Here is a 25,922-nt window from a genome sequence, read left to right as displayed (position 1 = left end):
TCTTAGATGACTTCACCAGACACAAACCAGCTGGCTAGAACAATTTTTAATCTGTATGGTACTCTGTTGACTGCACCTTAAAGATGAAAAAAAGAAATTGATGGGAACATTGATAGTTGTGTCCCCAGAAGCAGGAAAGCCTAACACATAAAATCATTAGACAGTCTAACAAGTGTCACTAATTACCAACGTGTTTTTCTGTAAGTAAACAACATGATACAAACACCTCGGTGGACTCATTCCTCTCATGAATTACTTAGCTATGTAGTTCAAATGCTTATTAGTGTATCATTTTAAAGCCTTTAATGACAACACCTCTGAATGTTTATTTTCATTAGCGATGACTGCAGCTATAAAGCAGAATACTTCCCAAGCTTCTAATCAAAATCTGTCTCCCTTTGTAATCTATAAAAGGATATGTAAACTACAAGACAAGCAGTCACAGACAGCTGAAGAATTACTTTTATTGATGTCGTACACAATATAATCCTTTTCATTTCTGAACCTAACACGCAGCTGACCTGCCAGAATGAGTATCTGCTTATGAAGCATACCATGGGAAAGTACAAACACACCAGGGAGGTACAGCACATACTAAAAACTATTCCAGGACTTCCGCCTTACAAGACACTCTACCCAGACAAAGCACACACAAAATGTGCGTGTGGTACAGAAAAACTGTTCTCAGTGGGCATGAGCCTTGGTCCTCAAAACAGGTAAGATTTAGAGGAATTAATAATAAATTCCATTAAAAGCAATCTCAGCACATAGCCTCTAAGGAATCAGTGGCCACCTGAAAATCATAAGGTTCAGAATGAAGGTTATTCTTTTCTTCTCCAGTCCCCCCTCCCCCCTCAATTTTTTAAGCCTAACTAAAAGTTTTAAGCTGTTTCCAATTGTTTATGCTGGAATTTGGATGCAGCTCAAAACAAAGTCACATTTGAGCTGGGTTTGTGTGATTAGCTGTGTATCTGTCATGGTCAAGATGCCAGTTTATTCTGATGTGTTAATTCAGCTCATGTGGAACTAATTATTTCCTGTAAGCCATGCCTTCCACTCCCCTGCATGCCCCAGCCCTGCTTCTCGTGAATTATCTCCGAGTAGACACGAGATCCTTCACGATGACATGAGAACCAACACACACCGAGATTCACAGTTCGTTACTCTAGCTGAGACTGCCCTGAGAAAGTTCTGACACCGCCTCCCAACGAGACACTGTCTCATTTGCCCGGCCCAGGCTTGGACGGCCTCTCTGAAGCAGCCAACAAAGCCAGAGGGACCAGTGGCCTGAATTGCCAGTTTTCAATGAAAGGCCAAATATATTGTTTCACTTCCCCCTTTCCTCCAGGTTTATACAGATAAATAATTGATATTTTACTTTATGGGTTAACCAGAGCTTGAGCTGTTCCTCTCAGTAGAAATGCTTGCTTGCACACCTGCACCACTTACAACAAATCTGCCAAATACATAAAAAAATACATCAAGTACTCAGTGGCAGACTGAATACTTGTCTTAAGGCATCCACCAACATCCACAAGATAATTGCTGCAAAATATTTAACACATCTATTAATTATTGTGGAATCCTGTTCCTAATGCCCTCTTTAATTAGTTTCCTACATATATTTCATAATTCTATAGAATAGTATCCATGCAGACTCACAGGCTTCCCATTAATGCCATTCCTCTGCTTTAACGAAGCTTTTGCCCATCTTTTTTTATTTTTCATGCGAAGGTGTTACTTCTCTGGTCCTAGGTCACATTATTTGTGGTAGGAGGCCAAGGATGCTAACCTTTGGAAGCTGGCTGTGAGAAAGGCAGCATCATTCATACCTATGGCAAGCTGAACAGGACAAATCCTGAACTGTAAGAGTTAATCGTCCCTTCGTTAAGGAGAACAAAACCATGGTAAGACACATCACTGATGCATAGCCAAGGTTTGCTGACCTCACGATAACATGCCTGTTCTCCCCACCCCTCAATGACAGTGAAAAAGGCTCTGAATGAGTGAAAAGCAGTACAAAAATACCCCTTTCTCATACAACACCACAAAAAGCAGCAGCCAGTTAAAGATCAGCCTACGGAGCAGGAGATTACATAGAAGGGTAGATGTCCCAGGGGAGGTAAATGGGGAGTTGGCAGTCCACACAACATCTCCAAGCGCCCCAGGTGAGCCAGCAGAGATAGGGGGATGTGACCCCTCAGCACTGATGTCAAAAGCGCTCCTCCAAATACTGCTTCTCTTGTGGGGTGGCTCATTCACCTGCTACATCTCCCAACAGCGTATGAGGTCTTGAAATACTGAACACTGCACCTCTTCAAGACATTTACAGAACCAGAAGAGTCCTTTTGACAGAGGATTTGGTTCCTCATTCTGTCCAAGCATAAGAGGTTAATAAATGAGTTACACCAGCTCAATATAAACCCATCTCAGAAAGCAGCAGGCTGCAACAGCACCAGATGGGAAGCACACTGCAACTTTTTTTTTTCTTCAATGTTACAAAATTGAATGGTTCACTCCTGGTTTTGGTACCCAGTGCCAGAAACACTTGCCTCTGCTAATATTGCCAGCAAGATCGTAGCGCATGACTCTCACATCTCCCACGTCTTCCATGAGTTCTACAGTGCTTATCAAAACCACAGAATGCAGCACTGCCCAGAATTTGAAAACCTCAGCCCTGATATTTGCAAGTGAAACCAATAACAACTCTTTCACTACTAAGTGATTCTACTTTGGGAAATTAAAATAGACCCTGGTGACTATCTGAGTGCTTGGCTAGTATGTGAAATATAAGGAGGCTAGTAATAATAAATATTCATCAATTAATTTTAATAGCACATATGACATCTCTTGAAACAAAACGTTTTCAAGTTAACTTTCAATAAAACCGTGAAGTGAATAATTTCTCCTTCTTTCTACACTGACTGCTTTAATCCTGCTTGATTTTTCGATTCAGTGTCACAGGGCTGAGACATCCCTCTTACCTCCTCAACTGGAGGAGATGCAGAAGCGCTTCCAGAAATTCTCTCTGACTCTATCAAACCAAAGTCTTCACTAGACTGTGGGCTTTGGCTGGCCTCGGAAGTAGTTACTGTTTAAAATGCTAGTTGTATCTAAGTGAACATCTAATACAAATGATCGATTTCAATCTCTTTACAGACAGCAGGATATCTTGAAGGTCAGATAAAAGCATTGTGACAATGAACCAAAAATATTAAAGAGAAACAGGGTTGGGGAAAAACAGTGCTCGGTTGCACACATGAATACACTGCACTCTGGGAAACGTAAAAATATCTTCACTGCGTTTCCACCATTACAGCTCCTATATGTACAGGGGATCATACACTGCAAAATCCAACACAGACTTCCAAAGTTTTGTTTCTTTCCCTCCCATCCTCAAGTCACACCCATAAACTCAGTTTCCTGAGCTTCATTAGAATTAATGCAGATTTGCAGTGAGGAAACTTATTTCAATTGTGTAAGTCTTTTTCTTTAAAGATTTTCTTTCTTGGAAAGACACAAATATTAAGGTCAGCAACAAAAGAGTAAGTACCACCTTGTGCTAACAAGACTATACAAACCAACCCCTAGAAGGGGTAATTTGGTTATTCAGAGCACTTACTAACATGAGGATATAATTTATATGTGAAAAAGGCAACAAGCACTGGTCAAAACTTTATGGTTACCCTCACTCTTCAGTCTTCTCATCTCTATTCACTTAACAGTTTGCACATTCTTGGGTAAAGAATCCATACAACTAACTTAAGATACTTACTTATTAAAAAACACTCTATAAGCAAAGACAGAACCAGTAAGGATGTGCTTGTATTTAATACTGACTAAAACAGGAGAGAGAGAAACAGAATTCAAGTTTAATTTAAACTATTAATACTAAGCTTATAAAAACAAATGAGTCTGTGTCATTTAAAATAGTTTTTAATGAAAAACAATTACAGGTACTTCTCTGTATTTTAATGAAACTAGAAAACGTCACTATTCCAGACACAGGCTGCTAAGGCACCAACAGACTACCTGGCGAAGAAGTATGAGCAATAATTGTGCATGCAGACAACCACACCCTGCGAACCTCCATCATGAAACGACCGATAGCCACCGCTTCCACCGGGCTTCAACTGCCTTTAGTCAAAGGTCATTACAGCCTCACAACCCATACATGACTATAAACACTTCTTCAGATTTAATTCTTATTTTCCCCCTCAAAGTAGAAAGTAGCCCAAGATGTTTATCCGACTCAGTGCAACACAGATTACTTGAAATTCCACTTGGGATTTGGAGCTGTGAGCCCAAACTCTGCAAAAATGGAATGCCAATAATCGCTCCAACAATATATAAACATTAATCCATTAATTTATAAAAAATGAGAATGAAAGGACACAAGATTGGTTTGGAAGTTGTACTCTTCTATAGCAAAAGAAGAGCCCTATTAAAAACCTTAGCCATTATTAGCTGATACACTTGACCTGTTTTATATGTGTGTAGGCCTCAAAGAAAATAAACACTGTGTTAAGTGAGTTATTGGAGGAGAGGCCATGAAAGTGTAAACTCAGATAACATGAAAGATTATACTTTCAGTACAAGCACATACTTTTACATTAAGTTTTCACAAAAAGCACAGAGCAGTTTCTGGGGGAAAAATTACAGAACCCCACTAGAAAGGCAATAAGGTTACATCTGCATTTTTAGCAGCGAAGAGCTGCAGGCGGACGCCCCTGTGCCTGTGCACAGATTTGTTTCCACAGATTCAGGCTAAAGACCTTCCAGGACTCTGACGTCTGGAATCATACCCGGTGGCAATTATACCTACAAGACCTCTGCTATTTTTGTTAAAATTAAGTCACCGAGGATGCACTCTCCTAAATGTGAAAAAGAGTGAGAAGCAGATCAAATAACTCAAATATTAACACGGTAACAAAGGAAACGAAAGTCCCAGCACCCAGACGGGAAGCGCCCAGTGCAAACAGCGCTGGGGGGCCGGGGGAGCCAGAAAAATCCCCCCTCCTTCGCTTCCTCCGACCCTCAGCCCCGAGGGACCTTCGTTCTCTGTCCCTCTCTCCTTAAGTACAGGCAGCCGGCCCGGCCGCACGCCCGCAGGCTCTGCCTGACGCGCTGCGCGGGCTCCGGCAGCCCCCTCGGACAGGCCAGGCTGAGGCCTCGGCGCCGGCGGACACCGACGGACCGGCGCCGGCAGCCCCCAGCCCCGCTCCCGGCTCCTCAAAAGCCGAGAGCAGGAATCTTTGCGGTGCTTCTTTTTTAGATTTTCGAGCAACAGGGGGTTTCTGCCGCCCCGCCGTCCCGTCCCAACCTGACACAAGTTTTTCTTCCCCAAAAGGCCGCGCGCAGGCGAGGCGCGGCAAGCCCCGCTGTTCCCGCTCCCTCCCACCCCGACGCGCGGCCGCGGACGGCCTCCGCCCGCTCCTCGGCGGCGCCTTCGCACGGAAAAGCGGAGCGAAGCCGCCGCCCGAGCAGGGCCGCCCACGGCCGCGGGACCCCGGCCCCGCCGCCCACCTGCCGACAGTCTGGTTGGCCAGCTGCTTCATCCGGTTGAACTGCTTCTTCATGGCGGCGGCTGTTCCCCCGGCCTGCCGCCGGGCACCCACTGCTGCGCCGCGGCCGCCACACCACCGACCCGGCCTCCCGCCGCCGCCGCCTCCTCCCTGCTCGCGGCGGCGCCCCCGGCCCCGCCCACACCGGAACCAGTCGCCACTTCCGGCCCCGCCCACACCATCACGTGACCGCGGGCGAAGAGCCGGGGCCCCGGGAGGGGCGGGGCGGACAGAAACCCGGGTGTCCCACCCGGGGCCCGGATGTCGGAGCTCTGCAGCGCCAGGGCGGCTTCTCCGCCCGCCGCTCTCTCGGGAACGCGGGGCACGGCTGCGTTAGGAGCGGTAGCTGGGCCAGTCTCGGTGCGCGGAAGCCGCCCCTCCCGGAGCGGACAGCCCCAGGACCCACTCCCATCCCGCACTCCCCACAGCATTATCACCGGCCGCCCCCAAGACTACTACTCCCAGCTTCCCTTGCGGTACAGCCGTTATTTCCTGGGCGGGGCGATGCAGCCCTCGCTTTCTCATTGGGCACTACCGGAATAGACGAGGCTGTGGGACAATCGCTGTCGAGATGCGGCGGGCTGCCCTGTGGAGGCTGCCCAATGAGGGGCGGCGGCGGGCAGGCCGCAGCGGTGGTGGCGGCAGCGGCGGGCGGCCGAGTGTCGCGCCCTCCATGGCGGCCGCTGCCCGTGATCCCCGCTCCGCCGCCGGCCTCGACGAGGCGGATGAGGCGGTCCGGGGCACGTGCGAGGACGCGTCTGTCTGCAAACGGTAGCGGCGCCTGGCGGGGGGAGCGGTGGGCCGGGCCCCTCCGGCGTCTCCCCGCACCGGGCTGCAGCCCTGGGGCGGTGTGGCGGGGGCAAGGCAGAGCGGGCGGGGAGGCGGCAGCGAAGCACGGACCGACCCACGGGAAGCCTGGCTGGAGGATAGGGAGAGCTCTAGATAGAGACCCCCTTCTCTTCCCAGGTGCCGCCCTGCCCGGCGCTGCCTTTGCCAGCACTGAGGCCGAGAGCGGAACTCGGTGCCCGAGCGGCTGCAAGGGCCGGCTGGCCGGGGAAACGCGCACACAAAGCTGTGTGGCTGTAGAGCCAGCGAAGCTGTGGGAGAATAAACTTCAAAACATGGTCAGTGTTCCCCTTTGAAAGGGGGGCGTTTGCTCTGAAGGTGCTTTTCACCTGAGCTTTAGTCCTCAGGTTTGCCATAAATTTTCCTGGTCCTGTTATTAAACACCTGCCCGACTTTCTACTTAGAGTTTGTTTATAAGACAGCATACCGTGCTAGTTAGGGTTACACTTACGATGGGTGTCTGAAATTTCTGTGGTGTTTTATGTCTCAGGAAAAAAGCAGCGTGATATTTTTCAGAATTCTTTACTTCATCTCTTCTGGAGGATGAGTGCTGAGTTTTGTTGCCCTGTTGCGCATGGATGTGAATTTAACTTCTGTTATTGCTGGCTTTTTGTTCTATTCTTTGTTATTGGTGTAGCAGCAAATTGTTGGGTGGTTGGGTTTGTTTTTGAGAGTTTACCTTTTCAAATCAGTTGTAAAACTAGTAAGTTCTATTAGAATAGAATAGCACTGTTGTCTGTGATGTAGAAGCTCAGGAATAAGTGCAAACAACTCATAGCGTAATGATGCATAGAAGCGAAGTATGCTTTGTGTGCGGTCTGAGGAACTATAGGCAGACAATTCCTCTGTTTGCTGGGTCCTCAAGGAGGAAATAATTGAGATTAGCGTCTTTGCTTGCTGAAGTTCACCAGATAGTGCAGAAGCCATTATAAAGATGCTTGTTTAATATGACAAGAGCCAACATTTTTTACTAGACTTTCTATAACTTTATAATGGAAATAGTTCCACACCTTCAACAGGCTTTTAAACCTTGTCTTCATGTACACACCCAGGTCAGAGAGTGACTTTTTCAGCCTGTGTATCTTTTAGAGTAAATCTTTGTGGCCTTATTTCCTAATTCTCTTACTTTTTTTCCCTCTGCTGGACAGGTTTGCTGTAAGTGTTGGCTACTGGGAGGACCCTTACATCCAGTATTTTGTGAGACAAGCCAAAGAAAGAAAAGCACCTGAAATCAATAGAGGCAAGTTAGCATGTGAACTTGAATGAAGACCGTGCAAACATGTTCCTGGCTTGTCTTGAAGAGCACCTGACAGAACCTCCATGTACTGGGTATTATGGGGTGTAGGAAATACATACAAGAATGAGACAAGTTTTCTTCACAGTAATAATTCCCATGCTGTATCTGATCTTTTAAATATTATTCTTTAAATCAAAACTCTTATCCTTTGGTTTCTGTGTTCTGAATGGAATGTCTCTGTGTGTCTCAGAGTGCAATAATCTTTACAAAGCAATCAAAAATGTTGATTTGACCCAGGACAGAGGGTGTTTCAGCTCAGGTCCCTGCAAAAGCATGCACATCAGAATTATTCTGCTCAGTTTGAAGTGAAACTTTACTAAAACTTATTTACCCAAGGAATCCTGTTTTTTTCAGGGCATCAGATTTTGTTAGTAATTAAAAAAAACAAATCAAAACAAAACCCCACCCTCAAGTATCTTAAAAAGAGTGCATTATTCTTCTTAAGAAACACAATTTTTTAAATAGACAAAGAGTTAACAAAGTTCCCTAAAAATCTTAGTGTGTTAAACATCAAGTATTATATGAAAATAATAATTAAAACCAAACTTTGTTGTTGTTGTTGTTAACAGGCTATTATGCTCGTGTTCATGGAGTCAGTTATCTGATTAAAGCTTTTCTAAAGAAGACAGAATGTAACTGTCAAATTGTTAATCTTGGTGCTGGCATGGATACCCTGTTCTGGAGATTAAAGGTAATGATAGCTGAGAGGAACGAACTTGGCTGAAGACAAAGGTTTGTGTGGACGTTTGAAGCACTCTTTGGTGAGGGCTTATCGGTGCTGCATTCTGTAGTACAGCAGAGGTGTGCAGCAGGGCTGACTGCCCTGACTGGTCTGCCTGAGTTCTCAGCTTGCTTAGAATCAGTTTAGGTATCTTTAAACCTCACTGCACAGGAGGGGTGGCGGTTTTCACTGGCTTTTACCAAAAAGTGTGTGATACGAAGCCGACCTCTAGTGGGCTTTCAGGCACAGAGCTTGGACTCCACATTTTGCTGTCCTCTTTAAGCCTTAAGGTTTCGCTTTTTTATTCTATATTAAAACAGGAATAAGGTACTGAAGTACGGGATTGTACAGGCTCTAGTCACATGTTTCTGAATTACTTACATAAATCTGAGTTTATATTTGTAAATATGTATGTCTGTATGCATGTATGTAATTCACAAAAACTCAGATTATTCAGATGTTGTATGACAGTATCATTCTGCGTGAACACACTTGTAAGTCACCATGTCTTCTCGTTAGCATTTACATTTGTAGCTTTGGTTTCTGGAAGACAGCCCAAGGAGGCCAGTCGCATTTTGCTTGGTCACAATTCATATATTGCAGTCAGTGGAAGGAGGAAAAAACAATGGATTTTCTTCTGAGATGTGAAGCTTTTTTCTTACCTGCATTCCTATGAAAACTATGTCAATACACAGTTTTATTAACTTTCCTGTAACAGTGATTTTAAAAGCTAAAGTGGGACCCGTAATTCCAATTCTTTCTCCTTGTTGTGAAGAGCACATGTGGTGTAATTAACATACAGACGATGGGACTCATTTAACTGAGTGCTTCAGTGTTCTGATTACTGATTTAATCTACTGTTCAGAAATTCATGAGGTTGACAAGCTCGAACTAGCAGTACATATCCGTCACAAAAGGATTGCTGCATAGGGAGAAACTCTGTACAGCTTATCTATCAGGGTGTCAGATAGTGACAATGTGAAATGAAGAGTTTTCCCCTTTTTTGTAATAGAGGAATATTGATGTGCTTGTAGTCTTGCTGTTGGCTTGAGGACAAATTGTGGAATGTGGTCATTTTCTGTGTAAACCTGTGCAAAATGGTTCTGATTCCTTTCTTGGAAGAATATACTGAAGACGTGTGGTAAATTTCGTAATAGTTTCCTGTTGCTGTGCTCTTCTAGATCCTGATAATACATTGTTGGAATATATGTTCCAGTGTGTTCCAGTGATCCAGCGTCTAGGATTGCTGCATTACACAAAATGTTAAATAATTTCCTTAATGCTTAGAGGACATTCTCATGTCTCTCAACGTTTTTGATTTGTGTTGTTGTTTTCTCTTTTAGGCTGTGGAACATTAAGTTATATTACTGTTACAAATGCCAGTGTAAACTAAAACAAAACTGTTTAGGACTTAAGGTTATATCTTCTTGTCACATGCATGTGAAACTTGAATGTCCCTAATTCTAGGTCTTACTCCAATTCTCAGGATGAAAATCTTCTCCCTAGAAAATATTTTGAAGTCGATTTTCCAATGATAGTTGCAAGGAAAATACATAATATCAAGTAAGTGTAATGCTTATGTTTAGCTATGTGAAACCAAATGTAATTCAGCAAAATGTCATGAATTGAAAGTTACAATTAGTTAATCTCTCTTCTGAGAAACTCTTAGTGCTCTAGGATTTAGAATAAAAGTTTCATTATGCAGGCACGTCGTACATGTGACTGTGCAGCCACTGTTCCATTGGAGAAACTGGTATGTGGAAGCTTTAGGGAGGCAAGCAGAGTTTATTCTTAATTATGTAAAATATAAGGGGCAGGGGAAGCCTCACGATGATTAGAGGGGATTAAGTTGTCTTGTCTTACTATTGAAGACAGTGGTAAATTCCCAGACTTGCACGTACAGTTAGAGAGGTAGGATAGCTGGTACTATACATGAATATTCTGCTTAAATGAGTGCATTAAGGCTTATGGAGGATACTTGAAGAGAGTATCTGGATTTCCCTTGAAAGATTACCTCAAAATTTAAGAGTCATTGGGTATAAAACTCAACTTGGTACTGTCTAACTTGCAAACGTTTTTATTTCCAGTAGAGGGCAGAGGTATTATCTTGTCTGTTACAGTAAAATATACTGTAACACACACACACACACATATATATGTTAAAAAAAAAAACTGTAAGCACACTGTTAAACAAGCTTAACTGCTCAGAGATGCTTCTTCCTTCTTCCCACAGATCAAAACCTCCCCTGTCAAAACCAATTATGGAATCCCATTCAGGGGACTCTCTTCTAATAGGTGAGTCATCTTAAAAATAAGTCAGAAATGTATTGCAGCACTTTTAAAACTTTTCTGATCATTTTGTTCTGCTATGTGGGCAGGCTTTTAATGTATGAAATGCTGTTTGGACAGAATTGGGAGGGAAAAGAGGCTTTTTTCTTCTCTTACAGGCTTCTGCCCATTTGTTCTGTGTTGTGTTAGAAATGTCTTCTCTTGAAGTGGTTTTATTCTGCCAGAAAGTTGTTGGTTTTTTTTCTTTTTCTCTTGTATGTAGTTAAAGTTATGTTTTCTTTTCTGTAACAGAAGAAGAAAAATGCTACTGGTAGTCATGTATACTGGGTTAAAGTAGCTATTGAGTGTTTTCCTCTACCCTCTTTCTGTTTCATTAAGAGAACAAGTTTTTACATTTAGTAGAGTCTTCACAGACGAAATGCAGCCTACAAGGTCCATTCTCAGGAGCCAGTGCCATTTGTTACATTAATTTAGTTTTAAGAGGATATTAGATTTGAGTGATGGTGTGTGGTTGTGCTGTCTTGGCTTATAGCCTCTTTATGTTGGTGTCAAAATTGTAATTCAAAAACCTCTTTGCTTGTGGAAAAAAACCTGGGTTCCACTGGGGAATGTTCTCAGTGCCCGAATAGCAGATACTGCACTATAGTAGCTGCTTTGGATGCTATAGGGGGAGCCGTAATTGTCTGCAGCTACAATACCAACTAATTTGTGTTAGCAGATGTGACCCTAAAACAGAGCTAGCAGTGTTTTGTGTTCCCTGATGTGATTACATCTATAGGTGCTTTTAATAAGCACAGTTCTAGCTAAGGATCTGGAGGGCTTGAAAAGGCCCTCCAAAGAGTGAGGAAGAGTATAAAGAGTGAGGTGTGCTCGCGCTGCCAGAGGCAAGGTGTAGGTGCTTCACCCCAAGGCTCTTTCAGTGCTTCAACTTGGATCAGAGTACCGCCACACACTGACTTGATTGTGCATATTTATGCATATTATGTACATTTTATTGCTGCGTATTAGAGGGTCTTAACTTACCAACCTTGTGGATTGGTAATGTACATTTGAATGGCAGAATTCTCCATTCTACATTCAGGTCTCAAAAGAGGAAAGCCCAGTGCCCCATCTCAGGAAAAGGGCTCCTAAGTACCACTTCGTTTGAGCTAGGAGACCTTCTTATAACGTATCTCTCATATACAATGAGATATGTTGCATAAGCACTGCTAAAAAGGCATTAATACAAGGTTGATCAGAAGGGTTTGATAGTATTTGTGTTACTGATCCGCTGTAGCAAAACAACTGCAAAGTTATCAAGTTGTAGCAGTGTATTGCAATCAAAAGCTACTAATTAGCAAGTGACAGTAGTAGTCACCAGCAATTAACATATCACAGGTTGAATGTATTGGAATGGCTTACTTCTCTAAAGCTGTTTTTCTTGGTCTTTCTCAGTGCTGGGTTTTCAATGCTTTAGAGTAGCCATTTTAGTGTAACCAGGCTGATGTAGGCCCTACTACATGGAGATCTTTGGGATGTAGCATAATGTCCAGATATTTGGAGATAGTGGAAATCTGTTGTGGAATCACAGTTTGAACTGGCACTCTATAACCACAGGTCAGTTTGAGTGAGGTCCATTTGGGAATTCTCATTTAAGGACATACTAATGGAACTGCTTCATATGGAAGTGCCACCAGAAGAGGCTGTGGACTAAGTAGACAAATCAAACAGTCAGATGAATATAGAGATTTCTTACACATCTAAAGGAACTTGACAATGAATTCGCTCAGCTACTAACTGGTATATACCCTCTCATTTTAAAACTGTCTTAGCACCTGAGAACTGGCTGTGACTCAAATGGGCTCCAGGAGAAATCCAGGGAACTACAAGCCAGTAGGACTGATGTCTCTACTGGACAAATTAGTAGAAACTCTAACAGACAGACTTAGTGGAACACAGGAATAATATAATGTGTTGAGAAAGAGTCAGCATGGCTTTTGTAAAGGAAAGTTATGCCTCACAAACCTATTGGAGTTCTCTATAGGAGTCCACAGATATATTGGAAAAGGACATCCAATTAATACAGTGCTTGAATTTAAAAAATGTGTTTTGACAGTGTCCCTTACCAAAGCTTGCCAAAGAAATTGTGTGGTTGTTGTGAGGGGAAGGAAGCGCTCTCGTATGGATAAAGAGCTGGGGATGGAGGGTAGACATATGTTGTTAATTTTCATTATGGAGGGAGATGGAGGTCTGTGCTTAAGGATATGTTGTTGTTCAACACTAAAATGATTGGGAAAATAGAGTGACTAGTAAATGGCAGTTTGTTGGCAAGTCCAAACTCTTCAGAGTGATAAAGAACTGCAGAAGAATCTTGTGAAATTAGTGACTTGGTGACAAATTCAATGCGGATTAATATAGTGATGCACATGGGTGTGAAAAGTACTTTGTGCCTCACATGTCAATTATAGGCTGCTGGCTGATTATTGCTGCCAGCATACAAGATCTGGGTATTATAATAAATAGATAGATGAAAACACTGGCTCTGTAATGGTCCAGAAATCCAACTCAAATTTCAAGACTCTTAGAAAAAACATAGAAAACAACAATAGGTGCCAGCGGGAAGTAGTAGGCATTTGCCCTCACTTTGTCTCCTAGCTAGGTAGCTGCTGTTGGCATTTGAGAGAGGCAGGATACCATACTAGAGGGACCTTTGGTCTGGCCTGATACAGCTGTTAGGCTAATGCAATGTTGTGGGAATACCCCCTGTCACAAGGATTGTAGTGGGGCATAATGAAGCAGCATTTCCAGGGAGTGAAATGTTACTAATTTTTATGGTTTTCAGGGTGGGGATATGGACCAGAATTTTAGAATCTTGAGGAGGGAGGTTGTCCTGTCCTGTGTCATCCCCCCCGCCAAATCTGTTCAACCCTTCTATCTCATGTATACCAGGAATAATTTGTTTAGGTGCTTTGGAATTTGATTTTTGAGTTGTTGTGATATTGATTGGCTTGACTCTTGTTCTCATACTGCTTTTCTTCTCACACTAGATGTTTTCATTTCATGAAGCTAGTGCTAATAGACAACTTTCTCAGCTTTAGGGCAACATCTGCTTTCTCCTTGCCCTTTAGACAAAGCAATGGTAGCATGGCTTGCAATTCAAGTATAGATACTTGGTGACCTTTGCCTTGAACGCAGCAAGGTGACACTTGTCATTGAACAGCTTTGTCGTTTCCTAGGGAATGTTGGGTCTCCAGGGGAAAGCAGTGAATTTGTGCAGTAATTTGACATTGCTGTGGCAGTATCAGGTTAAATTGCTTTCAAAGTTCAGTGGTGCTATCTGGTTTATGATGCAGTTGCTAATGTTGAAAAGTTAGTACTCCACCTTTGCTACCTTGCAAGTGCAAATTACACTTCAGTGAACTATTACCTTTCAGTGCCACTCATATGGTTTTCGTCCCTGTCTAGTCCAGTGTTGGGAGTTGGTTTTAACTTCCTTTTCCCCTATGTTGCTAAATGTAGTTGTGACCCAATGCAAACGTCGGGGGTGTTGCTGTCTTGGTGATATGTGTGTCTTGCGTTGAGGATGATCCTGCGTTTGCAAGACAAACTAAATTTCTTTGTGTTTTGACATGTACCCTGTTCTGATGTTGTAGTTAATAAACAACCTGAGTGAGACCAATACTATATCGTGCCTGTGAGCCTGCAGAATAGGTTGTATGGGCTGGCTGTTTGTAAAGCTGCCAAAGATACCTGAGGATGAAAATCCTAATGAAATCAGTTTGAGTCAACAGTATCCTGCATGCTGTCTCTTGGAAGACCTCCAGAAAATTGTTTCACTAATCTGAGAAAAGAGTAAGAAAAGAAAACTCTGAATTCTTGTAGCAGAGGAAACACTGAGCTTTTTGCGCCTGTGATTCTGTAATGCTGCTTCAGCAGATGGATTAAGGTAGCAGGTGAGTGCCACCATAAAACAGAGTATTTACTTGCTGGTAGCATGTATCTGTGAAGAAAAATTTTATTGCAGTGAGGTCAAAAGGCAGCTTTGAATCACTTGTATTGTTTCTCCTGTGCCAGAATTCATGGAATATATACATACAAGTGGTATGATCAGAGCAAAACGTTCTCCATTGCATTATGCATGGATAACAGAAGCATGCACCTAGGCCGAGAGAGTCAGCGTTGGGGAAATGGGGGGGGTTGGTTTCTTTCTCTCCTTCCATCTCCCCTCCCTTGTATTTCTCAAATGAAATCTGAATCTGGTATTTCTCAAACCTTCATTTCAGACAAGTACAAGAGAGAAACTTTGTACTCATACTCAGCATATTCAGTTTTGTATCACAAAGAAAACCGTAAGGTAGCTCCGGGCTGTAGGAAAGAACATCATGACTGAAAAATTTTGCTAAAAACCAACATGGAATACTGGCCTCTGGATGGGAATTAGTGCTTGGAATATGGGATTTTCAATGGATTAAGCCACCAAATGTTGCTGGCTATGCAAGCATTAGGACAACTGGCCTGAATCACAACAAGGTGGCCCTATTTATTTGAAAACTGCCACCGACTTGCGTGTTAGTGCAGCGTGGGTGGTGTTCCCCAGCCTGGCCAGGAGGGAAGGCAGCACCGCTCCTGGCAGCGGCAGAGATCTGATGGAGCATTCAGGGCTCTCGTCTGTGGGGAGGTCACTGTGGCAGATGCTGTTGGAAGAGTGAGATTACAGTAAGAAAAAAAGTAGGGTTTTTTTAAACACCAATAAAATTGATTCAGTTAAAAGAAACTTCTTGTTCATAAGAAGAAATCCATGGAGACCATGTGACTGTGCTACCGAGCTGAAGCTTGCTTTTCTGTTTCCAGCTGCTCTGTAGATAGGCAGGTATTGTAAAGTACATTTGCACCAACACTGCTCAGTCAGGGTGGCAGCATATTTGCAAATTTTCATACTTAGAGCATCAAACTCTGCAATAAAGTAGAAATTGGTGCCAGACCATCAACTAGCAGCACATTATTTTCTGGGGTGTTTATGGCCATACTTTGACTTTTAGCCTTCAGGCTGGGAACAGTGGCAATTCCAGCTATCATCAGCTGCTGTTGCCTTGCAGTGTCTGCTATCTAAGTGTGAGGTGATGGAGCAGGTGTCAGTCTGATTTTACAATTTTGAAGTTGTTTACCTAGCTAAGTAAGATCTCTTCGTCCCTTTGACTTTATATCTAAGAGGACTTTTTAATGCCATATATATGCCAAAGGTGGAAGCTAGCAGAAAATGTTACAAGGAAGTTTGGAAGAGGCTTAGCTTAAACTCTTTCTTCTTGCCTTTTTTCCTTTTGCCTCTCTTTTTGCATTTTAAAATTTACCAGTGTAAAATTCTTATTTTTCCCCAAGATAAAAGTATTGATCATAAATGTGGAAATACATGTATTATGGAGATATTTAATGAGGTGCTTTCACATTGGTTTAAAATGTACAATTTTAGCAATTGTATCAGCTTGTGTATAACGTGTGTGCAGCTCTGCCTCGGTACTATCTGTGGTTGTGTTTGCCAACAACCATCAATGGAGAGTCAAGGGAAGTTGGCAGGAAAATGTGTGGAGGAGCAAGTGCATTCTGTTTGAATGGACCAAAGAAGGAGGACCAGGCAGCCTGGGTACTGGAAATGGGAGTAAAGTGATTGCATTTGCAGTAAAAAACAACCCATTCCCAGTCAGCTTTCTTGGCCTTTTAAAAGTTTCTGCTGCAAGAACTCCTGTATTCAGTCACTAAGTATACCTGGCTTTAAGGTTTAACGAATATTTCCACTGAGCCAAATGACCCTTCAAGAAACCTGTTCTAGTTTGGTGTTTGGTTTTTTCCCAGTAGATAGCTTGGAATAACCAGGCTATAGCTATATGACTGTTTATTTTCACTTGTCCACAACCCACATCTCCGAAAACAACTTGGGCTGGGCTGCACTGCGGATCACCCAGGTTGCTTCCTTTGGCCATCCCCTCTCCCACCATGTCAAGGCTTAACAGGAATTGTGGGGTTTGTTCATGCATATACATACAAGCTTATTAAAAACAACATTAGTAGTTTTGATTGCTGAAATTTGAACCATCGTGAAGGACAGTTTTCTAACATATGGTTTGAGAGGTTTTGCTCTTTCCTGCTCTTCAGTGATAGAAATGCTTGAATCAACATGGCGTGAGCATTTATTCTCACCTCTGGTGAAGTGTTTGTACTACTTCCGATACGGATCACTTAAAAATTTTTATAGTTTATTTCTGGTTATAATTAACATACCAGTATATCCAAGTCAATGAAGCTGGACAAGAAGATTGCATTCATTTCATACTAATTGTGGTGACTGATGCTTACTGAGCTGTATCTCCGGACAGCAAACCAATGACTATATAAATACTTTCCCATGTGTGGTGGGGTTTTTTGTGTGGCTTTTTTTGATGCCATTATCATGGCCTTGATATAATAACTTAAATAGAAGGGTGTGGGAAGTAGTAAAGCTATTACAGAATATGCACATGGGAAAAATCCTTGACTCAAAATGTTGAATCATTTGCCGCACAACTTCCCCCCGCCCCGTAACTCTCTGCATGAACTGTTCTGGTTTCTCTATCTGTTCAGAAATCTTGCTGCAAAGACAACTATTGTCACTTGCTAGTGCCATTTTCAAACAGTTGGTCACTTGAAAACTACATGGAGGTGCATCTTCCAGAATGTTTGAAGCACTGTTTAATTTAATAAATTGCCTTTTCAAAATTTTTTTTCCTCTCCTGAAATGGAAAACCCCTTTCGTCTTGTCTCTTCGGCCACTTGGCTTTTCTTTCTCTCTTCACCTAGCTCTTGACATCTGCTCCTGTACTACCCGTTCGGGAGCTGTGTCTGTCTGCAGCGGGATCCCAAATGGAGCTGTGCCAGAGCTTGCTACTGCAGACGGATATTGACTGGCCATTACACGGCCACTTTAAACTCTCACTCTAAGTTTTTTCACTGTTTAGCTTACTTATTTTACTGCTTGCTCGGTCGTACTCATGTGGTAAGAGGGGAAAATTATGTGCTGTTCTGTCCTTGCGACTCCACTCTAGTAAAGCTAAAGCGTGAAAGAGCAATGTTATATATTCCTGCCGAACTTTACATCTTTAAGTGGGCTTGATACTGCACTTGTAAAATGCTTTCTATGGGGACTGGGCTCATCTAGTTGAATTGATTACAACTGGTTGTCAGAATTATTGATAGCAAAATGCTCATGTTGCTGCTGGCTTCCATACAGTTTTGCTAGTATGGCAAAGTGTCTTTTGACTTTAGTATTAGTTCCTCCTTCACATTGGAAAGCATTTACAGGAGCTTGCTGCCTGTTGTATCCCAGGGTGAATATTTGTTTTTCAGAATACCCTTTCTAATTTGACTCTACACTTAAATACCATTGCTAATTCATACAAAAAGGCTAAATGATCATGTTTTTTGGCCCCCAAGTCTGTGTCTGATACCCACATATATTATATAGCTATATCTATTCTTAATTTATATAGCTATATCTATTGTTAATATTTGGAAATTCATTACTTTTAACTTAGTTTTTCAGAAACTGATATACTTTTTTTTTTTAAATGTAGTTCCCTATGTACATACGTTGGGTCATCTAAAAAGGCTCTACAAACAAAACAAAAACGCCTGCCTTTAATCTTCACATTTTTCTTCCCTGCATTCGTTGAAACCATGGTAACGGATGGGATAACCTATCTGCATTATAGTGGCTGCAGAGTGAAAGACTAGGCTTGTTGCAGAGTCTGATGCTAATATATCACCATCTGTAAACCACAACAATCAAGTATAAAGGAAATGAATGTTTTAAAAAGAAGAGTTTGCTGCTAATTGTTAGGTATAACAGATCAAACTTTGACTTCAAATTCATATGTTCCTGTGTATTTTTTTTAATTTATAGTTTCAGCACCCGTCTTATTTGTTAACTGTTAGTCTCAAAATTTTAAACTTGCAGATTCTCACAGCCTAGACTCCACCCGGTATTCCATAGTAGGAGCAGATCTCCGTTTCTCATCAGATCTGGAGGAAAAGCTAAAGAAACATAACCTGGATATACAGTAAGATTATTTTATTTTTAAACTATTTTTTTGATGAGGACTTGTGGAAGCGTACCGGTGAGAGTAAAGTCAGGCTTGGGCATACAGCATCTGCATCCAGTGCTCGTTATGCTATTTCCATGGTTACCTTTTCCCGAGCCCTTTGAGCAGAAGGAATTGTTCAGACACCTCCTGCAGCCTCACTGAGCCGAGCAGGCTGGCGTTGCCGTGACTGCTTGGTAGTTCCCAGTCTGAAGCAAGGCTGTTCCTTGCATAGTCTATTCTGCAAACTGCATTTTCGTCCTTCCTGAGCAGATCAAACACTACAGAACTATTTGCTTCTTAAAATGCTGGGGGGAATGATGTCTGGCTTTCTGTGAATGTGTTTCTGGTGGTTGGTTCTCTTTGGGGTATTAGTTAAAGCTCTTGTTGCAGGGCAGCAGCTGTAGTTCCTTCTTGCTCCCTCCCAGCCCTTGCCCTGGAGGGGATGAGTTCTCGCGGCAGCCCTTTTCTGCCTCAGAGCTTATGAGTTTTCTTTCTCTACTTCATGAATTTAGCTCTTTTAGGTATTTCTAAAAGAGTTACCCCTTGCTTGAATTTGCTTGAGATTTAGTTAATAGAATTGTAAGTTATTCAAAGGGAATCTCTAAACTAGAGATGTATCAAAATGTCATAAGTTGCTTTTTTAAGAGTTGGTTCCGTTGCATTTAGTTTTAATGCTGACTGATGGGCAGTACCTAGATCAGTGAACATCTTCCACCACTATTGTAATGGCTGTATGAGTCAAGATTTCTGGGAGCTTAGCTGGTAAAATGAAGAATAATTCTGTCAGTGTTAAATTATTTCAGAGTTTTATCTTTGTAATTATTTTCTATTGCCTCCACTTAAAACCCCTGTTGTTCCCTAGACCTTCTGGTAAAGTGATTGCCATGGAGTCCTTTGAGAACTTAACTCCAGAAGCTAATATCTGGGATTTTATTGTTCAAGCGTTAGGCTTCTGGAGGGGCAGGATTTAAGGTTTTAGAGTGGATGATGGACATACCTTTCAAATACAAGCTATATAAATAGCGGCTATCTGGCTGGGTGGGAGAGAGCATATGGGTAAGCAGAATGCATCAAATTGCCATTTAAATCTTTACACTTCCATCTTCTGAAATCTTGCCTTGCTTGCCTACATTGCTGCTCCTTGTGGAATTTCTCCTGCTTCTAGTGACTTTTCTTTTTCCTGTTCATTCTAGCAATTAAAAGAAAACTCCATAATTCTAAGGAAAATTACTTGTGTAGATGTCTTTTTTTTTTTTTTTTTTTGTGGTTGGAGGGGGAAGAGGCAATGTGCAAACTATAGATTGTATTTTGTTAGACAATAATCTGAAGCTTGTTTTACAGATCTTGAACAAATTTGTCTAATTAAAATTCTTAGAACTTTTTTTAAAGAGGAAACTTTTTTTTTCAATTTGTATTTTACTCCTAATTTTGCGGATTGTGTATATAGGGTACAATTCTTCTGCAAAGTGAATGTTACATGCACTTCAATTCATGCTCTCACAGTTCAGAGAAGACTTACAGAATACACATTCTTCTGTGTTCATTCTATGGCTGACTTAGGGGAGATTGTCTTGTATGTCTCTCTTGTAACCATGGGAGTTCCCTGTCGCCTGCCAGAAAACCCAGTTCTAGTCATCTTGATGAAGTGATTTCATTCAGTCTTAAACGTCTAGTTCATAAAAAGTGGAGATCTTTTAAGAATTTTGGGGGACATGAAATTACTTGCTTCCTATTAATACTTTATAGATTTTTTTTCTTGTTCTTTTGCTAGAAACAGTTCTCTTGTTTTTTTGCTTTAAAGTTTGCCAACGCTTCTGGTAGCGGAGTGTGTGCTGGTTTACATGACACCGCAGCAATCTGCAAATCTTTTAAAGTGGGCAGCAAGCACTTTTCCGGTGGCGATGTTTATAAATTATGAGCAGGTAAAACAAAAGTGGCATTTTTAGACCTGCATTATTGTCATAAAAATTGCTTTCAAAAGTGGGAGTTCTGCCTGTAAAATAAAAGTAGGCCATATCCTTTTGCATAGACAACAGTTCCTGCTGAATTTATTTGGTAATGTGTTTTATCTTGTAGATCTGTTAGCTTGTTGTAGAGAATATACAGCTGTTCTGAAAGACAATTTCTGAACTATGTTGAAGCAAAATAACTGAGACTTAATCCATATGTGGAAAAAACATAGAATATTGGTTTAGATAAGACAGAGGAAAAAGAAATGATACTGAATGTTGGATGTGAGTGTATAACATTATGTAATTACCTGTCTGTGTTCTTTGTCAAGGGGGAGCAAAAATCACATCAGCATGAATTTAGCTTCTCTGTATAGAAGTGAAATGCTGCCTCCAGGGAACTAGGTGGCTCCAGGAATTAGTTACAGGATCTTCCAAGCTGTAAATCACTGCTAGAGAGCTGTACCAGGTTGCTGACAACTTAAAGCAGAGTCAGTTTTCAGCGCCCAGTGCCGAGTCCCTGTGTCTGTAAAGGCAGTAGCACTGTCACTGTTAAACTGGCACTCCACATGTAAACGTGAGGTAGCTGTTGTGGCAGTGGGAAATGAGACCTGGTGTAAGAATATGTGCAACTTGCTTTACTGTTATCCTGTACATTTAATGACATAGACAATTCAAGAGTTTAACCAAGTTACTGCTTTTCACTGCGATTACGTTCTTTTCGGAAGGGGGAACACTTTTGTCTCCTTCTCTACCTGAGGTGAATATGACAGACCGGTTTGGACAGGTCATGATTGAGAACTTGCAGAGACGACAGTGTAACCTGGCTGGAGTGGAAGTCTGCAGATCCTTAGACTCTCAGGTAAAGGGACACAGAGCTCTGGGTGTATTTGATGCCAAACTTAATTAATCTGTCTGCAAGGTCTGCCTGTGTGTGGGCACTGTAAGGCTCAGAGAAGTGACCAAAGCAGGTTTGGGGTGGGGCAGCTGCTACCTGCTGAAACCCTTTCCTGTCCATGTTACAGGCGTTCCCTCTTATTGATGCCATGGTTGCTAGATATCACTTAGTTTCGATAGTTGTACAAAAACTGCAGTAGATCAGAGCACAGCTCCATCTAGCCCACTGTCCTCTCTGCACAGGGGTTAGCAGCAGACACTTAGAAAAGACTATAAGAGCTCTTAAAAGAACAGGTCAAGTGGATGGCGTACAAAATCCTTAGGGGGGAAAAACTGTTCTCTGGTATTTTTCCTCGAGTCCTCTGAAAACTGTGCTGCTTGTTTATTTTACAGAGGGAACGATTGCTGTTAAATGGCTGGGAAACTGCACGTGCCATTGATATGATGAAAGTGTACAGCTTTTTGCCACAGGCTGACGTCAAAAGGTATTACTCATAGCTGCTTGCAGCCAAAAGTCATCTTCAGTTGCCATTTCCAAGGTAGTTCATGTCAATATGTAGTATGGGATCCCTTAGTATATCAGAGAGTAGGCTGTGTGCAGATGCTGGCTAGGTAGACAGAACGTATCTGGGTCTGAAGCTGCTGTAGAGCCTTAAGGATAATGCCTGGAGCAACATAAGCAGTCCAGAGGGTTATTGCTGCCAGAAGTAGACTGGAAGTGATGATTTATTTGGGTGCGATATAAAGCATCTCATCACAGAAATTTGCAGATAAAAGATGCTACAGAAATGCTGTGTTGAGTTTTTACAGTACCCAAGGTGTTTCTTGTGAACATCCAGCCCCTGCAACACTAGACGGGTGGAGTCCTAAAATGCGCTCAGAACGGGCAGCCACTTTTCACGTCCCCAAGGAAGATGGCATCCAGGTGTTTGCTCCAGTCTTGTAGGCCTAGGTAGGATTACCTACCCGTTTGCCTTTTTTGGGGGCCAGTTCTGATCTTCCCTCTCTTCTTCCTTGGCAGCATATTTAGGTAGTGGGTCAAGGCAGGACAGTAATTGAGTGCTACGACCTATTGTACTGTGCAAGCAAAGAGGGAGAGAGAGGAGAGGTGTGCCTAACAGCATGGGTGACTATCTCTCAACAGATGGATGCATCTTCCATTCATATCATCTTCATGAGCTAGACTGCTGGATTTGTAGACCTTAGTACCTAGAGGGTATAACTAAAGGCTGTTATAACAGTCAGTAATCTGCATGGATTTTGTCAAATTTTTTGCATTAAAGAAAAGCTGAAAAAGGGGAGGCTGTTTTTAATGAGTAACTTCTTAGGTATATAATATGAAGTGTGAATTGCTATGAGTCATTCATTAACTATAGTTTGAATTAGCTAACAAGTTACCTTGGTCAAAATAAGTATTCACATATGGGGATTTCTCAAACCATGGAACTGAACAGGTGAGACTGAAAATCATAGGTTGTTTAAATACGAACGATGACTGTGTGATTGTACCATATGGCACTTGTGGAGAGACGTAGCTTGTACTTTTTCTGCAGCATTTTTGACTACCTTAGATCCACTTGTTCCAAATGCCAAGAAATAGGTTATGTAAACTCTGTCCTTCAGTATTGATGAGACAAATAATGCTTATTATTTATGAAAATCTTTACAAAAGTGTTCTTCTGCAGCACTTGCACATCTGTGAGTGTATTTAGGAACTCTTACCCCTCAGCCGCTTTTGATCCTCAGTAGCAGCCCTTCCAAATATTTAGCATGGAAAATAAACACTTTTGATATTCAAGTAATCTAGAGTGAGAGAAAGGAATGTGCCAGGTTAAACTTTTTAAAGCAAGCACAGCTTGGGAGAAGTTCTCCCATTTGTTTGGTGGGAGACATTAGAAGATCTTACTTTAAGAATCCTAGGTAGGAACCATTTTAGGAAAAAAATCCTTATATGTACCATTTGGTTTGTGCTTCATTGTGAGCTCATGTGGGGGAGTTGTTAAAAGCTGCACTGGTGTACCCATCACTCTTCCAAGACATAATATGGAATTGTTGTCATTGTCTGGAGAAAATACTATCTTCAGCTGTTTGCTGTAATCCTTCCCTTAGGCTGTGCTATTGTGTCTACTTAAATCCAGCAGGACCTGGATTTAAGACATGCAGTCTTAAAAGGGGTTAGAAGAGGAATAGTGGTATTTGTGAGAAGTTACACAGATTAGTTCTGGAACGTGAAATTCCAGGGATGAGAAGTTGAAAACATCTTGTGGGTCACTTGTTTCATACATTGACAGCAAAGGCTAGGTAGGAGTAGTGGTGGTATCTTTGTTATGGACAAATACCTGTATTAATTTACTGGAAAGATAACTGCCTTATTGGCCATAGTTTTCACTCCTATGGCGTGAAGAAGAGTACATTAAAAACTGTACTGAGACTCCAGTTTGAATCACAATTTTTATTTTATTCCCTACAGAATAGAAGGACTTGAATTCCTAGATGAAAAGGAACTGTTTGAACAGCTAATGCAGCACTACTGCATCTGCTGGGCTTCAAAGGACAGCAGTAATCTGGGTAATGTTCTCCAACATCTAGGAGGTGACCTTTCATGTTGAAATTTTATGTGGAAAGACTGGGACTATATCTACCAGATGTATGATAGAAGTGTCCAGTCACAGGAGTTGGGGTGTGCTTCTCTGTTGCTGTTGGGGCTGTGAACACCTCCCAGGTGGTGTCTTGAGACTGTTGTCTACACAAACCCTCAAAAGGCTGTGGAGAATCTGAATTGCCCAACAGGAAGCCTGTCCAGTACAGGGGAGTTAGAATTGTTACACTGAAAGATGCCGTATGGGTTACTTTAAATAACTGCCTGCTTTATACTATCAGTGCTAATTGAAAGGTTTACAAATCCTATGCATGTGAAGTGCCATATGGGCACACAGTAAATGAAATCCGTGTCCTGACAACATAAAAATAAATTTCTATTACTTAGCCCAGTCTTCTTCTGCACTGTCCCCATTTACATCCATCTGAGACTTAAGTTTTTCACGCTGCTTTGTCCCAGGGGAGAAAATTCCCTCTGAAGTTAACTCTTTTAAATGTTCCTTTTGTTCTTAAAATTCTCTCTCTCCTAGACTGGCATTTCTTTGAAACAGAGACACGATTTATGCTTTATGTAGCATTATGTATGTTGCTGTCACTTAAGAAATAATAAAATCAAAAGAATTGTGGTTTGGGTTAAGGATGGATGTCTACAGCCATTGTTTGTCCAAATTAGAAAGACAACTCTGTTGCAGACACAGTTTATCTCTACTTCTGTCTGCAATTTCAGGGACTTCAGTCTTTCCAGAAAACTTCTCTGGCTGCCAGTTTATATCTTTTTCCTCCCCTTCTCCTTCTCTGCCCTTCCCTCCCTCCTGACAAAGCAGTATTCAAGAACAAATTTGATTTGCTGTTCCTTAGGAAATGTGAATAGATGGAATCTCTGCTGAAGTTGTACATATATCTCAGCCAGACTGAGTAGCAAAGCATCCGATACAGCTGGTAAAGCTAGATCTCCAGTACCCTGTTGCTGCTGCTGTAACAGGGGTGCTAGCTTGTGGTGTCTGCTGACCTGAGTCCTATAGCTTCGACAGCTCTGAGCTGCAGAAATGCGCATTTCCATTTGATTTCTTATGGCTAAAAAGTGATGACTGTAATACAGAACTTTTATTTCTAGAGGAGCTAAGGCCAAAACGTTCACCTATTCATAGCAGACAGTATTGCTGGGATCTCCAGCATTATTCTTTGCTGTGATTAGAGAAGTATTTAGGACAATTTGGAGTGATGCAGCATTATCTTCGAAGTCAAAAAAGACAGATCTCAAAGGAGGTAATCAAATGTCTAATGCATGGATATGACTTAATCTAAAGCAATTTTTCTTTATTCAGAGTGAACTTACTGGCCTCATTAATGGTACTTTCCCCAGCTTTCTCTTTTTAATTTCATGGGCAGACTCTTAGTTCATCAGCAGCCTCTGTGTTCCTTCTGCCATGAATAACTTCAATACTCCTTCAGATTGACTTATTCAAATTAATTTCTGCATCACAATCAAAAAAGAGTTAAAAAAGTACAGAAGAACCTGTTTCCTAATTTCCTTTCCTCCCACCAAATCCTTTACATTCAAGTTAAAAAAAAAAAAAAAATTTCTCAATGCATCCTTCTTCCTATGTCTAACTGCCCTAATAGCAGTGAAGTACAGGTAGTGTAAGAATAAACACTTGTTTCTCCCCCCCA

The 25,922-nt window shown here is 41.9% G+C and overlaps 2 protein-coding genes across 2 annotated transcripts in view; one reads left to right on the top strand and one right to left on the bottom strand.

The window, feature by feature from the left end:
- Window positions 1–5,579, bottom strand: part of ARHGAP17 (Rho GTPase activating protein 17) — a gene marked incomplete at both ends in the record, with an annotated part of 47,388 nt that extends 41,809 nt beyond the window's left edge. Inside the window, one exon of the mRNA XM_082006565.1 lies at window positions 5,527–5,579. Within this exon, the coding sequence (XP_081862691.1) occupies window positions 5,527–5,579 (53 nt within the window). The remainder of the gene's footprint in view (window positions 1–5,526) is intronic.
- A 658-nt stretch (window positions 5,580–6,237) lies between these two features.
- Window positions 6,238–24,262, top strand: LCMT1 (leucine carboxyl methyltransferase 1; the record flags this gene model as incomplete). The annotated part of the gene is made up of 10 exons (XM_082006733.1): window positions 6,238–6,335; window positions 7,559–7,662; window positions 8,277–8,398; window positions 9,915–9,991; window positions 10,662–10,723; window positions 18,681–18,783; window positions 20,609–20,729; window positions 21,517–21,618; window positions 22,047–22,138; window positions 24,124–24,262. 10 exons carry the CDS (start codon window positions 6,238–6,240, stop codon window positions 24,260–24,262), a joined length of 1,020 nt encoding a protein of 339 aa, XP_081862859.1.
- Window positions 24,263–25,922: the final 1,660 nt, after the last annotated feature.

This window comes from Phaethon aethereus (genome assembly GCF_964289735.1).
Source record: "Phaethon aethereus genome assembly, chromosome: 15".
NCBI classification, from domain to species: domain Eukaryota; kingdom Metazoa; phylum Chordata; class Aves; order Phaethontiformes; family Phaethontidae; genus Phaethon; species Phaethon aethereus.
Note: the sequence above shows the minus strand (reverse complement) of the source record. Positions and strands in the feature narration are given on the sequence as shown.